At 41.2% G+C, this 18,293-nt stretch overlaps 1 protein-coding gene across 11 annotated transcripts in view; it reads right to left on the reverse strand.

The window, feature by feature from the left end:
• The window catches only part of TLN2 (talin 2), a 423,602-nt gene that overhangs the window by 115,356 nt on the left and 289,953 nt on the right, over positions 1 to 18,293 (reverse strand). For all 11 annotated transcript variants that reach the window (XM_055319645.1, XM_055319651.1, XM_055319650.1 and 8 more), the window contains 7 exons: positions 17,115 to 17,281; positions 13,306 to 13,434; positions 12,044 to 12,157; positions 9,661 to 9,774; positions 6,832 to 6,966; positions 4,569 to 4,697; positions 2,288 to 2,390 (listed from right to left, as the gene is read on the reverse strand). In XM_055319645.1, coding sequence (XP_055175620.1) covers positions 2,288 to 2,390; positions 4,569 to 4,697; positions 6,832 to 6,966; positions 9,661 to 9,774; positions 12,044 to 12,157; positions 13,306 to 13,434; positions 17,115 to 17,281 — 891 coding nt within the window. The remainder of the gene's footprint in view (positions 1 to 2,287; positions 2,391 to 4,568; positions 4,698 to 6,831; positions 6,967 to 9,660; positions 9,775 to 12,043; positions 12,158 to 13,305; positions 13,435 to 17,114; positions 17,282 to 18,293) is intronic.

Raw genomic sequence — 18,293 nt, forward strand, 5'->3', positions numbered from 1 at the left:
AATTAGGAAAATGTGCTACTAAGGGAGGGACAAGCAATTAAGTTACTGGAAAAGCAGCAAAAGATTAAAAACCAATTTTCATGTAGATTTCACTTAGCAACAAAGCAGCATTGAAGACCACTGGGAAAGTGAAGATTTCTTCAGTGAGTGGCGCTGGGTCAAACAGATATCCAAGGGAAAAAGCAGTAAGGACCCTCTTTGCTCATATACAAAACCCAACTGCAGATGAATTGCAGTTCTAAGTATAAGAAGTAAAACAACAAAGCTTCTAGACTGTAATAGAAGAGATTACCTTAATGATTTTGGAGAGGCAAATTTTTTTTTTAAAAGACAAAGTTAGTAACCACAAAGGAAAAGCATTATAAATTGAACTATATTAAAATTCTAAAAAATCTGTTCATCAAGAAAAAGCTTTGAGAGTGAAAGGTAAGCCCCAAGACAAAAAAAATACACATAAGTGAAGAATTCCTATAACTAAGACAAAGGTAACTCAAGGTGGTTGTTTTTTAAAAGAAAAAAAAGCAAAAGGCAGGAACAGACACTTCACAAAATGTCCAAATGGCCAATTAATATGTGAAAAACTCCTCAATTGCATTGCTCATCAGGACAATACAAATTAGAGCCAAAATACGATACTACTACACACTCAGCAGAACGGCTAACAACATTGGCTGACAACAAAAAGTGAAGACAAGAATGTGAATAATTGTAATGTTGGGCAGTCCCAGGTGGCTCAGCGGTTTAGCGCCTCCTTCAGCCCAGGGTGTGATCCTGGAGACCCGGGATCGAGTCCCACATCGGGTTCCCTGTGTGGAGCCTGCTTCTCCCTCTGTCTGTGTCTCTGCCTCTCTCTCTTTCTCTCTCACTGTGTGTCTCTCATGGATAAATAAAAATAAAATTCTTAAAAAAAAACCCTGTAATGTTCACACATGGCTGGCAGGACATGGGTGGACATTAGCATAGTCTGGGACCCAACAATTCCATTCTAGGTATCTATTTAGAAAATGCTTATCTATGTTCACTAGATAGCATGTACTAGAACAACTCATAGCTTTATCCATCGATGGTATAAAGAGTCACCAACAGGTATATATACATAATGAAATATTACAGTAAGCAACACAAAGGAAAGAATTGTTTCCTACATCACATGCATCGCACATCAGAATGCCAGAGAAAGCAGTGAAAACACACAGACACACCTTACACAATTCCATTCATAGTTACAAATAGGCAAGTCAACTTGTGCTGTTACAAGTCATGGGTGTTTACCTCTGGGGGACAGGAGGAAATATAATGATTGGCAGGGAGCACAGAGCATATCTGGGTGCTGAAAATGTTCCACTGCTTGATCTTGGTGGTGTTTTTTTTGTGTGCATTCAAGGTATGATAACTCATGAAGGTATACATTTAGGACTTTAACAGCTCTCTTTTAGATGCTTACTTCAGTAACAACATATATTTTAAGAAGTCAAACAGTACTACTGTATAACAAAAGCAACAATCTAGAACCACTCCTTCCCATCCCATTCCCCTCCTAGAGCCACTCCGCTCTTTGAGCTTTCTTCTGACACATTTCCTATTTCCAAGTAATGGGCCTGTAATGAAACTTCTCAATGATTCCATTTTAGGTAGCTAGAGTCTTCCTATTATACCTATTTCCTACTAGGAAGACATTTCCCTATATAACCTGGTGTTTTTCCTAGAGTTGATAATTATACGATCTGTATCTTTTATAGCCTCATGTTTAGGGGTGTTTCCTGTCCATACGGATAGCTCATGTCTCCAATACTCAAATCCCTCAGGGTTTTGCAGCACATACTAGATTGTTTCTTGTGACTGTCTTATCCCTGGAGATCTTTAGTTTTTGTTCCCTGGCTCTATCAGCTACCACTCATGTTTCCTCCCATCTTCACAAATTTCACTGGCATCTTATTTGTTGCCATCTTTTTCTTTTTGACTTTTAAAAAAAAAAAATTCCTTTAATTTAGTGAGATTTCAAGAGTTATACAGAGATAGTCCTAGAAGTCTATAATTACAGTCTCTTAGAGTCTAGAAGGGGTGACCCACAAATAATTTGGGGCATTCATATTTTATTCCTCTTTGTATGCTTAGTATCAAGCCCAATAATGAAGCACATGAAAGTGCTTGAAAAAATCTATAAATTGCTGTTGAAAGACAAAGTCAGGTTCATGGTCAAACCAATGAACTCTAGCTGCTGACCCCCAACACCCACCCCAGCAGTCTATATCTGACCACAGGGCAGCACAAAAGGTGTGAGTCTCACCTGTGTAGTGCTCATTGCCTTGGGCAGCACAGGTCAGGAGCTGTGCCATGGAGGAGCCCACTGCCTTGGATGTACTTCCTAGGTCTTGAGCGCATTTTTCCAGCTAGAAGAGTTTTCAAGGCGGAAGACAGTTTAGAAGAATGGCAACATACACTGAAGTCTTAGCACACAAACAATGCACGTCAGACCGTGGCTCTTAGTTCTTTCCCACCTAAGAGTAAATAGTGTGACAGAGGGGAAAGAGCCCATCCTTCATAATAAACAAATCTGGGTTCATGCCCCTGCCCTCTGCTTCTTGCTCCCAAATGCTAGCTGTCAGAGACTGGGCAGGTTGCTGAATCTCTCCATGCCTCAGTTTCCTGAGGAGATCCTAATACTTCAGCTCAGAAAGTTCTGAGAATCAATGACAGTACTCAGCAAATGGTAGCTATTAGCATCATGTCTTTAGAAGCTAATTTAGAAAGTCTGCAACAAATCCTTAGTGAGAATTAATTATGCCTTGGCAGGAAGTGGGCAGACATCCAGCGGTACCGCCTTCCTGGCATGTGGGACCATTAACATTGTTCATTTCGATCTTTATACTTCGAGGAGTTCTAACCAGAAGGAAATGCAATAGAAAGAGAGGTTTGCCGTGGTAAATGAGATTATGAAAATGGGCAAAGTGCTTGCTTCCCATGAACAGCACGTCATCTTGCTTTATAAACTGAATAAATAATTCAGAGAACAAAGTTACTGAAAGCCCGGGGTAAGAATAATTATTTGATTACTAGATGAGGGCAACATTTTGGAACAGAACCTCCAGGCATACCGTGAGAGGCAGAAAGGCATCAGAGAATGTGTTCATTTTTTAACTCTACAACATGCTTCCCAAGACAGGCAGTGCCTTCCAATAAGAAAGAACCTGTAGCCAACAGCATGTTCAAGCCAACAATCTGTTCTAACATAGCACATACATTCTTTTGGGGCAAACAATTTCCTTAGAAATTACACGGGCTTTCTTGTATTCTAATGGACCAGCGGGTTTCTGTGAAGGCAGAATTCGTGTCCTGTCAGCCTGTCTTGGGGTCCCTGGAGTACAGGAGTTTGCCAATGGACACGTGGACTGCATTACAAAGCTGCTGGCCCTGCAGCCAGTCCTGACTTTATCATTACTGGGTGACCTTAGGTGACTTGGCTTCTCGGAGCCTGAGTTTCATCTTTACAATTAGCAGTAGCTTGATTTCACAAATATTTTCTGAGGGCTTCCTATGAACACTTGTTCCATGGTAAATTAGGTACTCCATAAGTCTCTTTATATCCTACAAGTTTGCAGTTCATCCAAAGGGCAGCAGTAGTCAAAGTAGAAGCTCTCAATGTGAAGGATCAAGAGCATGGGTTGTGAAGTCCTGTTGGTTTGGCTTTAAACCCTGGCTCTACTATCAGCTGACAGATACTACCTCTTCACCTCTGTATTCTCAGCTGTAAAATGGGATTAACAAAACTCGCTCATCAAGGTACCATCAGGATAAATTACACTGATGTGCCTTGACAGTGCTTATGAGATACTTACCAAGTGGTGGTATTTATTAGCAATGTTCAATAATGTGGAAAAGGTGGTACACACGAATGAGAAGAATTGATAAAATTTTAGCCAAGAAAACCCTGGCATAGGCATCAAGAGGCACTATAACATGATCAGATTAGAGCGAGCTTGTTACCACCATTCCACTGGCTATGGTGGTTGTACTGTATTAAAGTACCTTCCTTTTGTCCTTCCTAGTTGTCTTGCACTAAATGTTTTTTCGAAACATGACTATTGAAAATATTATCTATGTCTACCTTTATAACCTTATTGCTATCTATTTAACAGATAAAATATCTGAGACACAGAGGAGATCCAAGACTTGTCTACAGCTAGTTGAGGATACAAGCTAGAGCTAGACTCTAGAACTCCTACTTTTAAAACTAGCTCCTCCAGCCACACCAGACATTCTTTTCAAAAAATGGCTGTGGGATCAGAACTGGCCTCAAACACTAGGATGTGTTTTGTTTATGAAAAAGAGTGACAGACACTTGTTCACCCCAGCCAAGCTTCAGGAAAGCAAGACACAGAACTATTACTAGGGGCCCCTTCCAGGACATCTTTATCTCAACACAGTTCTTAAAAATGGGGCTATTCTAGGGTTTTGCCTTCAAAATGTGTGAGATTCAGGCATATCAACTTCAGCTTCTAAAAAATGCCTCACCATGATCTTAACATGAGGCAGAGTTCCACCCTGCAGTGGGCTCTAATATCTCTTACCGTTTCCCCTGGAAGTGGTTTCAGCTGACTCTCCACAGCAGCCATCTTGGCATCCTGCAGTTCATTCTTGAGTGTCTGCACGGTGCTCAGGGCAGAATCAATTTCCATAGGACCACAGGCTTCGTGGGCCTGTCAATAGAGTTGGGAATATGTGTACAGTCTGCCTGGGAAAAGTGTTCCTAGGACTTTGCAATGTACAAAATGTCTTTCTGGATGTCCCCAGTGATTCTTCAACCCTGGCAACAGAAAGCAAGTGGAGCGAGCATTTCCTGAGAGAGCAAAACCAACCTCAGCCAGTCCTAACTTCTCTAAATAATCAATTATGTAGGATTCATAAGTACATATACTTAACGTCTCCTTGAAGCTATTTTTATCCAAAATGCACTTGTTGCTCAGACTAAGAGGATCCTTCTTCACTGTGTGGGCACATAGAAGCTTGAGAAGCACATGGTGAATGGTTGAAGAAGGAATGAATGAACGAACCCAGGACTATGGGAACAAGTCTTTCTCAATCTTATTGATTTTCTACAAATTTCTAGACTATAAACCATTGTCTCCCCTAATACTGAAATTTACAAAAGATTTTCTTCCCTTAGCAATTGTTTTCAGAAAACGATTGCAATTCTCTTGATCATTTAAAATATTGACCTCGGGGATCCCTGGGTGGCTCAGCGGTTTGGCGCCTGCCTTCGGCCCAGGGTGTGATCCTGGAGTCCTGGGATCAAGTCCCACATTGGGCTCCCTGCATGGAGCCTGCTTCTCCCTCTGCCTGTGTCTCTGCCTCTCTCTCTCTCTCTCTCTCTCTCTTTCTCTCCCTCTCTCTGTGTCTCTCATGAATAAATAAATAAAATTAAAAAAAATATTGGCCTCCAAATGCTTTGATCACATACCCTGATATACATGTTAATAAATTATATGTGTATAATTATTGATCAGTATTGTCAAATATTGGTAAATCTTGATTTCTTCTTTTTAGGTGGCAGTGACAACAGCAGCAGCAAATACTGACTCATTGCTATGTGCCAATATTACACAGTGAAGAAACTGAGGCATAGAGTTAATTAACTTGCTGAGATCACAAAAAATTAGTCAATAGCAAGGCTAGAATTTGAATGCAGGTAGTTTGATTGCAGAGCCTCTACTCTTAACCCTTCTACCATATAAAACAACATATTTAAAAGCTCTCAGTATCTTCTTACACCCAGTGGACAGTCTAGCTTGAGTCCCACTTTGAGGCTCATTGCTTCAGAGCAATTGAAGGGTGCATGTCTCTAGGACTCATTTGACAAAACTTGTAAAATGCAGATGTTCAGGCTCTATGACCAGGCACTCTTAGTTGCTCAGTGGGGAGACCTGGGAACCTGCATTCTGAATGCTCCCAGGTGATTCCAGTGTAGATGGTCCTTGGACCTCTTACTGAGAAACACGGCTCAAGATTTTTTTTTTTTAAATTGAATATAATCCTAAAGCTCTGGATATTGTTCTTTGGTGATATAGTACACTGTTCATATTAAGAATTCAAATCAGCTTCTAACCTTCTTCCCTTCCTCATGTATGAGGCCTCTTGTTTCAATAAAGGGATCACTAAAAAAAAAAAAATAAATAAAGGGATCACTACAATGAGGAGAAATGAATTCATGCCAGAACTTCATGCTAATAACATATCAAACAGTACAGTAATGAGGTCCATTGGTAATTAATAAGTGCTAGAGGCAGAAACTCATTAATCCTGAATTCTGTTCTATTGAGGATCTCGTTAAGGTGAATGCTTCCATGTAGGATGGGAAAAGTTTTCAGGGTGAGAAAGATAATATAAATGATCCCTCCCCTGAATAAATCTGCTGCCTAAATAATTTATTAAATTCACAAAATAATACCTGGAAGATACGATCACTTACTTTGGCCTACAATTTACCTGGCATCAAGGAACTGATGACTGTCTCCCCTAAGACTGTGAAAAACAGACCATTCCTTGTCCTGGGGTATTGAAGGGGAGCACGTAACCTAAAATAGTTTAACAAAAGTCATGTGTAACTGGAAGGTGATAAACTAAGTCTGGGAGATAGTGGCTTAAAATGGTAAAAGCTAATCTTATATATGGGAATCTTTTACTGATCAAGGAAATGGAACAGACAACTCTGCCCAGAAATAAGCCTGGCAGTATTCAGGTCCTGGGTAATACCCATCCCAGGTCATACCCAGTAGTAAGGCTTCCAAAGCTCTGTTCCGAATGAGCTAAATGCTGTGATAAGGGTTCACTTGCCTTCTGCGAGGCAGTACGCAGCTCCGCCAAGCTGGTGGCAAGGTTCTTGGCACATTGGCTCAGCTGCATGGCTGCAGCCTGGTCACTCACAGTGGGCACTGCTGCTTTAGCAGAGGACACCATCTTGCTTCCAGGCTGTAAAGAGATGAGTGGAAAGTGAATGGCTCCTGAGCAGCAGAAGTCAGAGAGTAGAGATGCAAACAGCAATGCTGCAAATCAGCCAGAACTTACTTTGCCCTGAAACAAGGAATATTAAAACCATCTAGACCACCCTTGAAAATCACTACCCCAGATCAAATACTCTAGGGCAGTATTTTCTAGAAATGTTAAGGAAAAAAAAAAAAAAGATGTGTGTCATTGAGAGGGGCAAAATTAGGATAGGGGCTTGAAATTCTCATTTAAAACAGATTTCAAATGGGCAGCCCAGGTGGCTCAGCGGTTTGGTGCCGCCTTCGGCCCAGGGCATGATCCTAGAGACCCGGGATCCAGTCCCACGTCGGGCTCCCTGCCTGGAGCCTGTTTCTTCCTCTACCTGTGTCTCTGCCTCTCTCTCTGCCTCTCATGAATAAATAAATAAAATCTTTAAAAAATAAAAAAGAGATTTAAAAAAGTTTATTTTTTTTTCAAAAAGTTTATTAAATATATTTCTTGTGTTTCTTAGAATAGCTCTTTAATGTGTCTCAGATATATCCAACAGACTACTTTAAAAAACATGGGCAGACAAAATGAAAGAAAATGACCTGTCACATCACATCTCACTACTCAGGATAATCTCACCATGCATGCATGGATGTCTGTGTGCATTATTTCCAAAAATAAGATCATATTATTTATTCTATTTTTCAAACTTCCTGTCTCACATATTCTATATTTTTAATAGCTGTGTAGTATTCACACCTCTTAATATTGCATGAACCAATATCGTATGCACCTCTTAATATTTCTCAATCCTGTTTTGTTGGGCTATTCCCTTTTCAGTGCATTAAATAGTATGATAAACAGCTTTGTAGCTAAAATTCTCATTCATTATTTTCTTTATATAAAACTTTAAAAGTACAACGTCTGGACCAAAGAATATACATTTTTAGGAGTTTTAATATAGATGTTATAAAACTGCTCTTAGTAAAGTTGAAACAACTTAAGTGTCAGAAAATAAACATTAATGACACAAGTTAATATTTTTAATATTTAAATAATACATGAGAATTCATTAAAAAAAAAAAACAGCCTGAAATGTGAGTAGATAACCTCACTGCATAAAAACAACTGAAACATGAAAATATTTAACATTGTGATAATCAAGGAAATGCAACATCAAACAATAAGAACTTCACTGAGAAATTGCCAACAACCTATTTTTTAAAAGCTTGATTCCCTAACTTGGAAAAGATGTATTAGAAAATGTGCTCCAAGCATTGCTGCATGTAAATTTAGATTCGTTCAGCCTTCCAGAAGAGCAATTTTGCAAGAATGAAGCTTAAAACCTACCAGTTTTTTTGGCCAATTCCATTTCTACTTATTTCTAACTCTGTCTTATAATTATCTGATATGTCTGTGATAGCAAAATTAATAGGATGAAAGAAAAGGATAAGTAAGAGTAGGGACAGAGTGGACTCTGGAACATGTACATGTCTGCATGACTCTATCATAATACCCCCGAAGCCTGCCAGTGATGGGGACAACAAAGCAGCTCCAGGCCTTCTAACCACCTAAATTAAAAGAGAAACACCTGTCTAAGCCACAATTCTCAATGTCCCAAAGATAAAAATAAGCCACTCGCAATCCTATTTCTAGGAATTTATCCTAATAATTCAAAAGGCGTATGAACATTTGAGCACACATAAGGAGTTTTATCCTATCACAGGTTGTTTATGATGGTAAATAATCGAAAACAACTTGTATGTCTACTGGTGAGGGAATAGCCAGAGTACAGCTGTACCCATATGATAGATTATTCAAAATAATAAATGCTCCTTATACAAAACATTAACATGAGAAACAGAGCCTACACACAACAAATCCCAATTTAGAAAAATCTATACATATACATGTATGTGTGCATGTAGTTATAATGTGAGGAAATAACATTAAAATGTTCATGTCCTATGTCTGCATGCTGGAGCTACAGCACTTGGACAATTAGCCCAACAGATGTATCAGTGAGTCCTGTAACCATAGATTCAACTAGAAAAGGATGAGGAGGAGTATCACTCCATCACATGAACTGTTCAGGAGATACAAGTAGACAGGAAGTGCCACGGGATTTGAATACAAGTAGTATGTAAAAAGGGAGTTTTCCACCACTTAATTGTCTCATTTTATTTTTCTTAAAATGAATCTATCCCTTAACTCACAAAGACTGGCTAATACTAATACAAATACTAATTATACAACTGCCACAAAAAAAGATCACACCTTTGGAGAAGATATACTTACCACTTCTTTTTTCCCCAGTTGGTGAATAATAGCATTAGACTCTCTGGAAACTGGCAAATGTAGAGCAATACCTAGTACCAGGCTGTTCAACAAAACTTGCAACATATTATACATTTTCCCTCACATAGGAGAAATAAAGATGAGACTCCCAAGAAAAAAATTATTATGGGCTGTCTCCCAGGGCAATTTCCCAGCATATTAGCATTTTGCTTGCCAAGCTAAATTCACCTCTCCTGAACATGGAAATATAATGGGAAGGCCTTCAAAGATCTGCTTACTGCAAAGACTTTGCTGTGGCTATACAACCAGGAATTCTTTTTCTTGAGGATAAAGGGCACCCTCTACCCCATGGCACAGGACTCTGGGCACAACCAAGGTGAATGCTTCTGTTACCTGGAGGAAGTTCTGGCTGGAGATGATGAGAGCCAGCTGGGCACTAAGGTCTTCTGCTTGGGCTTGGCTCCCTCTCACTCCCTGGACCAACTGGGGGATGTGATCAGCCACCGCCTACAGGAAGCAATGAAAATTAAAACAGAGTACACCCAGCATGGTGAATTACCAAAACAGGGTGGAAATGACCCCAGTGATGGATGTTTTTGGGCTGTGCTCTTCCACCTGGGCAATGCTTGTCCCAAACCTGAGATTTATCCACCACTTTCAAGCCAGTTGGTGAATCTTAAGACAGTACCTCTGGGTAGCCGTTGCCCACACATGCTCCACCCTCTGCTCCTGAAGGTCCCCACATTTTAAAGCACAGTACAAGTCTCTGTAAGGAGGTCTTACATGCATTTGCCCACTTGCAACTAATACCACCCTGGCTGATTATGGTTTAGAGCTTCAACACAAACCATTAAAGAACCTATACAATTTACCACCAGATAAACTCAAGTCATACAGTCCAATGATGGAGAAAAAAGAAAAATACTTAACTGCTAGCATCTGTCAGTGCTTCGAGTTCTCACTTTGCAGGTATGTGTTCTGTCCATCACCTTTCCTATCTCTATGGGTCTTCGTTCTCTGAGTAGCCCTCCTCATTTCTCAAACTCACAATTCCAATGCCCAGGGTAGAGGAGGGAGCAGCAGCATTTCTGAGGCGAGGCCACTTCAAGGGTCAGTCTCCCACAATGCCTTAGGAGACCAGCCTACTACCTTCTCTGTGTTTTCCCCTCTGTGGCCACTCCACACCTAACTGACCAGGTTCTCAATGGTCACAGCGCTGTGGCCTCCACTGCTGATGAAGGTCCTAAGAGTATCCCAGCATGGTGACCTATTTTTTTTTGGAACCCATACCAGCAAGGGTTAAAAAAAATATTTCCATGAGATTTTCCTCAGGACTGGCTCCAGTAATGTGGTTCACTTTCCTCTCTCCACTGTAATCTGATAAATTGTAAAGCTCTCATTTCCTGACAGTGACACCCAGACACTGAGTATCTTCAGGCTCTGCAAAAAGGGGAGGTGGTGGGGGCACTTGGGTGGCTCAGTTGGTTAAGTGCCTGCCTTGGCTCAGGTCATGATCCCAGAGCCCTGGGACTGAGCCTTGCATCAGGCTTCCTGCTCAGCAGGGAGCCTGCTTCTCCTTTTCCCTCTGCCTGCCACTTTACCTGCTTGTGCTGTCAAATAAATAAATAAATAAAATCTTAAAAAAAGGGGGGTGGGTGGGTACTTCACCCTGTAGTATTATCCTGGACACAAGTAGCAAGTACTCTCTGAGAAGGGTTTTCTGACCCATACTGGCAGCAGACTTGAGGCACCAATAACACACACCCTACAGGGGCCTGGCTCACAGAAAAACCCTGTCGTTCTACAAACAGTCCTGAGAACAGAGCCTTACTGCATCGTTGAGACTTTCCTGAGCACACTCACTGGGGGGGCTGGCCTCAGAGAATCCAGAATCAGGACCTGGGGGGCTCTGGGTGGTGTTCCTCAGAAGTAAAGCCATCTCTGAGGTAGAAGAACAACACCACTCACATGGGAACCATATCACAGAGCAGATGTGAAAAAGGAGAGATTGCAGTAAACTCTTAGAACCTTGGCACAGATACAGCTCTCCACTCAGTCCCCAGTGCTCACTGCAAAGATCTTCGGAAGACTCCAGACATACTGCCAACACGCGGGCAACGGTTATGCAATTATCAGTTGTGACTGGCACCATTCAGGGGTGTCCCGGGAGAGTGAACTCCCTGGAAGCAACAACAACGATGTTCACTGTGCCCTTTATAGCATGTTGGCTTCAACACGCTACCTAAGCCTGGCCCTTAGAAGAACAAATGCACAACAACAGAAAGCTCCAGCGCACACTGTCACTGGGCCAGACAGGATGAAATAAACCCTCCGGGTGCAATCAGCACAAAGCAGGGAATCAACCTTCCCATGAGCACACATGGAAGGCAAAGGCCCACCTTTCACAGGGAGAAAGGCACTCTGGAAATTCAATGCTTCATTACTATTTCAGAGCCCTAAAATGGCCTTGTTAATGATCCTCCTTGATTTGGTCTCCTGAACAGAAAGTAAAGAATCCAGACAAAGGAAAAGCGAGGCTGGAAAAAGTACTATACTCTCCCTTCAAACGCAGGCCATCCACTTATGAAAGAAAAACTAGATGTGTGTGTGCGTGCATGCGTGTGTGTGTGTGTGTACACCTGGAACACTGGAGCCTCAACAAACTGCATCAGGGGCCCAGATGATCAGCCTTAACTGAATTATGCCAGCACTTGGCCTTCTAATGCTATCAGTGTCATCTACAGCAGACCTGGCTCTCCGGCAGCCAGAGGCTCACCTTGCAGCTCTGCACCAGCTGCTGCTGGGCGGCAGGGTTCTTGTTGGACACTGCTGCGTTTTGGGAGGCGGCAATGGTCTGCGTGGCCGCGGCTGCAGCCTGCTTAGCTGCCACCTGGAGAGGAAAGGGACAGGAGGTGAGCCAGGCTTTCAGTGTGCCCTCACACACACACATCTCTACAAGCCCCTCCCACCGCAGGGTTGGCACAGAAGAGTTGCATGAGGAGGAAAGGGCACTCCGGGCCCAGACTCTCTGCCTTTTGAAGGCCACTGATGAGCCTCATCTAACTATGTCCTGTTATCTCCTTCTGGTTTACAATCCCTAGGACAAGCGATAAAGACAGGCACGCTTGAGAGCTCAAGTGTTCATTTGTCTCTCTCAAAAAGATAAGAGACAATTAATTCCAAGACCACGATGGCACTGATAAGTGGTATCAAGTCTAAATGATTTAGGGGATTTTTTTTCCCCCCACAAGAAGCACAAACGCTGGTATGCTCACGGCTCTCCTCTTGCCACCCGTGGGAAGCCTTGCTTCAGAAAGGCCCAGACTTCACCACCGGAGTACTCAACTGTGTGTGTTCTCTCACATCCTTCAAGAACAAGGAGGCCAGTTTTGTTCCAGAATCCCACAGACTCACATGGAGGGATTCATCAGACAGGTACATTCTCAGCCTCCAACCTCCCAAATTTTAGTGTGAGAGTCTCTCGTATATCTTTGTGACAGAACTTTATTTTCCTAGAGTTTGTGCCTATTGCTATTCCTCCCCCTTTTTTTTGCCCCAGAATAAATACAGGTTCTGAAAAACGACGAATGTGTTCTTATTCCCGCACCTTTAACCAAAGCGTGATTCCCGTTCTGCAGTATTTCCAAGTCCGTATTTTCTACTGGGGGTCCTGAAAGAGTCACTGCCTCTGACAAAATATACACATTTTCAGCTAAAGGTCCTTTCTGAACATGGGCATCCCTTAATGTCAGGGGGAAAACGAATTCCATTCAAGAATGCTAAACTCAGGAAAGATTCTGCTTACTGAAATCATGAGCTGAAGTTATTTTTCAAAGTGTCAATGTGCCACTGGACCTAAATGTACAATGTACCTAAAGGAACGTTTCAGATTGTTGAAGTACCTTAACCGTTCAACAGTATCGTTAATCTTGATTTTGCTTCCTCTGTAAGGGCATTACCTTATTAATTTGGTTGTTCTTTCAAATAATTCCTCGCAATCTAAAACAGACATCTGAGAAAACCAGCCTCTTTACCCACCTCCAAGCGGTTGACAATTTTTTTCTTGATGGCATTCTGGGCAGCGGCATTGGTTGCCACTCGAAGACCTTCTGCAGCTTCCCTCAGTCTCTGCTGCTGGTCCTCATTCTCTGGATTGGCTGCAGCCCCCTTGGAAAGCAGAAAAGAAAGATTCTGAGAGGTTCAAGGAATAGCATGCCACAGATGCAGAGCTCATACCTTCAGCTTTACTTTTTTTCTGGTAATACACAATATCTGGGAGAGTGCAAATGCTTCAAGCAGGATCTTTACATCATAAAGATGTTTCATCTCCCAACATCATAAAAATCTACCAGGAGGTGTTTCAAAACTGCACCAGTAAACAGGAGAAATCCAATGGTAATAAACACCTGAGATCATCACCTTGTAAATTAACTTGCCGTCAGATATCCGTGGTGTAAAGGATGTTAAGATAAATTTCACCCCTGCCCAAATCTCTCAGGGAGAATTTTATTTTAATTGGCATGACAGACACACATCACTGCAGAAAGATTCTCCTGTCTTGCAGTGCAGGTTAATGTGAATGGGCTAAGAATGTAGCATAAACAGGGGCATGGGTGCAGTGAGCAGGTGGACTGGGAACTCCATCCAAAATACTACAAGGAAGTCTTATTCAAGAAAGACCATGCTTAGAAACTGTTTTCCTGGAAAACCTGAGTTGGAGAGTAGAGCAAAGTAGAGCTGGTATTCCACTGTACCGAACTAACAAGAGATATCTCACGCCCCTTATTTTGGCAGGGAAAGAGAAAGGCACCATGCACAGCCCATGGCCACACCGTGTTGCTGTTCAAGTGTTTTAGGAATGCAAGTGTCGGGCAGCCCAAGTGGCTCAGCGGTTTAGCACCGCCTTCAGTCTAGGACATGATCCTGGAGACCCAGGATCGAGTATGATGTCAGGCTCCCTGCATGGAGCCTGCTTCTCCTTCTGCCTGTGTCTCTGCCTCTCTCTGTGTGTCTCTCATGAATAAATAAAATCTTAAAAAAAAAAAAAAGAATGCAAGTGTCTTAGGAATGCAAATGGATTTTATATAGATGGATGGAAGTAGGGAAAAGGCTAACAGTAATGTAGGAAGAGGATATAATTTTACGGCACAATAATTAACAAAGACTTAAAAGCACATCCAGTCATCCACTCCCACCTGCAATAGAAACAGAGATCGAGATTTTTCTCTCAGAGTCTGGATGTTGTAAGACTCATTCTTAGTGTAAACAGATGAATGAGTTTCTTTTCACGAACACTTTAAGGTGATAATATTTGCTTGCAAGGCGGAGACGAAGCAGAAACACACACGCCAATTATCGAAAATCAGTTTTCCAATGTCTCCACTTCCCAAATGCCCAACTTGCCAAATTGACCATTTACAAGAACCTATTTCTTTGAACTATTTATAAAAGTTATAGGAATTCATCCTGGCTGGAATGGTTTTAACATCTGTGACAAAAGTGTTTTGGCAATCCTTTTGAAGGGAATCTTCCGTTCTTTCAAACTGTAACCTAATAAATACTGTTCATTCCTCAAAAAAAAAAAAAAATCAAACTGTAACCACTTTAAGTACTCTTGATTTTGTGTTTCTAGCAACTAAAAAAATTCTGGTTTTGTATCTCATATGTAAAAGATTGGGAGACTTTTGTGTTATTTCAGGAGTTTAGGAAAACCATTTTATTTTCTTGGTCATCAGGTATTTAAACTACTCCTAATTTACCCTCCTTTGGTATTTTGGGCAGCACAGAACAACCATTCCTGCACTTGACTCTGAAGTGGGCATCTGAATCCTTCCTTAGCAACGTCTCTTTCTGTACATTAGATAGGCGGTACTAATCCTGGCCTGGAATCTTAGTTACTGATTATGAAATGTATTTTTTTCCTGCACATTAAATCTATTTTTTGAGCTCTAACCATCATAGGCTCTTCAACTTTCAACAAAATCCAGCAAATTAAAATACTGTCATGAAGTCCAAGTGACAAATTTTAACTAAAAGAATTTATGAAACACTTAACCATTGTCCCATCTGATATAAATAATCAAAAATAAATACTTAAACAAGTTTCTGGGGATCCCTGGGTGGCGCAGCGGTTTGGCGCCTGCCTTTGGCCCAGGGCACGATCCTGGAGACCCAGGATCGAATCCAACATTGGGCTCCCGGTGCATGGAGCCTGCTTCTCCCTCTGCCTGTGTCTCTGCCTCTCTCTCTCTCTCTCTCTTCTCTCTCTCTGTGACTATCATAAAAAAAAAGAAATTAAAAAAAATAAATTTCTAAAAACAAAAACAAAAAACAAGTTTCTGGTAACTTGATACATTCAATAAGGTCTGGTGAACGCTGCATATCTAGAAACAAATATACACACTGGCCCTGGCTCAATCTTGATTATGTGAGAGTAGGCTTAGTCTTCTTGAGTTTTAATTTGCCTATTTGTTAAATAGGGACTGATCAGATTTTACACTAAGGTTCTTTCTAATCTGCCAATTAATTTTTGTGCACATGAAATTTTGCTTAAAATGGCTATGCTTAGACTTAGAAGGGCTGGGGGCAGAATTCGTAAAAACCATAAAGAAATTAACTACTGCACAAAACCCTAGTATATATTTTTGGCTGAAAGGGATGGTTAAGGGCAGAGCTTCTCAGATGAAATAGGGCTTGGGGCATAAAGGAAGGAAGTTCAGACCCTGTCCACCCCTCCTTGGGTTTTTCTTCATCCCATTCATGAAATATCTCCAAGAAACCACAGTACCAAAGGGACTATAATAGTGAGTCAGTCATGGAAGGTCTATATGATTTGCCGCATGTCATAACACATTTTAAATGCAAGAATTCACACGCTAGGTAGCTTGAGAGGCACTGGTATTCTGTTGGAGGTCAGGGAGATGTGTGGGCTTTTAATGCATCTTAAATGCCTAGAAATACATTACACGTGTGATCTTAGGCATATGAAGTTGAAGGTGATTTTTATTTTATTTAAATTTATCTGCATTTTCTATTAATTCTACCAAAACATGTTAGGTGCATAATAAGAAAAAGAAAAACATAGGAAAATACAGCCTTCTCCATTTAATACAGTTCTCACCTAGAGATAGGCCTCAGAATCTCCTGTGGAACTGACTTGCATATACACACACAGCCTTACCAGTGACCTTGTGAATCAGGATCTTTGGGGGCAGAACTGAGACACGTGCATTTCAAGGTTTGGGAGGAGGGGCCGGGGGGGGGGGGGCTCTGAAACAGAGCCCTGGGATAAGAATCACTGGCTTTTAGAAGCAGCACGCTGAAGCCTAGCTGTCAAAAAGCAGAAAGCTGACTCTTAACTATTCATTCAAGCTGTTATATAATATTTAAAACTGCTACTGGGATTTGAAGAACAGTGAGGCCGGAAGCACTCCACTATGTAAAATCTTGATAGGAGTTCAGTTGAGAAGTCAAATGGAGGACAAAGTAATATTAAGGTTTCAGGCAAAAGAACAGGCCTAAGTGAATCCGCTGTTGAAAATCTCAAGTTTAATCACCATTTGCAATAAGCTGATGGTGATAACCCAATGGACAGAGAGAAGGCTCACTAAGCAGAGACTCTGTTGTCTATTGCTGAGTCAGTACCACTCCCTTCAAAAAGTATTATTCTCATGTTCCATGCCCTTCTCCATTGTTTCCCAATGCAACAAGGATCAAGGTCACAAAACCATATAGGTTTTAAGCAACAAAAACGCACACTCAGCTGACCATTCTTTATCTTCAGGGTACCTTCCAAATCCCAGCTCTTAATAATGTCCATTTTCAACTCAACAAATCCAATGTCATACCTTTGCAGCTTCCACCATGCGAGCGGTGGAGTCAGCCAGGAGTTTTGCTGCTGCCAGGAGCTTCTTTGAATTTTCCATATCTATTTCAGCTTCTGCATCTGATCTCATGGCATTGACGAGGTCTGAGGTAGCCTGCGCCAGGACCCGGGCCTGGCGTACCATTTCACCTATGGGACGGGATTGAGAATGCCATCTGTTTGTCTGCTTTCTGAAGCTCAAAACCAGCACAGCCAAGTCTCCACTCTGGCAAGAGGAAGAGAGAAGGGAGCCCCCAAGCTCTGGTCCTAAGCAATGCAGTCCATTTAGACCCAGGACAGAAAATAACTCCTACTGGCTACCAAGACTATTGACTCCCAAAACATCCAAGTTCCATCTTGAACTAATAAATGGGACACAACTAAGCAAAGATAAATTATTTTGAAAGGGAAGGCAGGGAACAAAATTATGTGGATTTACCATGTGATTCAATAAATATTTATTTAGAAAATATTATTTATCTCACTTCAAGAACCACTTACATAAAAGCCCTTATAATAAACTCTGTATAATGGCATAAAATTATCTTTAAAATCTGGAAACATTTGTATGTTACCTAACTCCAGACGAATAATATTGCATGATCCACTGTATTTGTGTCATTTGGCTCTCACTAATAGGAAGCACAGACCCCAGTTTCATGCTCAATTACTAAGATTTGCCTTGGCCCAGCTTTCCCTCTCAGTTTTCTGTTTGCTCACCCTTTTCTTCCCAGTACTGGTCTTGATCTTATTATTAGTAAGTGTTTGGTTTTACTGTTCCTGTGATTTTACTGATATCTATTTCAATTTTCTTTTAGAAGTAGGAGGGGTATAAAAGTAAACATTTAAAATAAAGCTACTCAAATGTAAGGGGATTTTTCCTCTCCCAAAGACCATTTGAGAAGGATGCCAAAACATTCTGACATTAAGGGGGGAAAAAAGCTTTAAAATCTCTTGATTAAATCTTAAATCTTTTGATTTAAAAATCAAAATGTACTAAATTCAAGATATCATGGATTGGATCCTAGGATGTTAAAAGGACATAAGTGGAAAAACTGGTGATATCTGAATCATGTCAGTAGTGAACAGTTAAGCACCAAGGTTAATTTCTTATTTCTGACAAGTGTGCTGTGGATTAGACAAGATGCAAAACATGAGGGAA

Source organism: Nyctereutes procyonoides, unplaced genomic scaffold (genome assembly GCF_905146905.1).
Source record: "Nyctereutes procyonoides isolate TBG_1078 unplaced genomic scaffold, NYPRO_anot_genome, whole genome shotgun sequence".
NCBI classification, from domain to species: domain Eukaryota; kingdom Metazoa; phylum Chordata; class Mammalia; order Carnivora; family Canidae; genus Nyctereutes; species Nyctereutes procyonoides.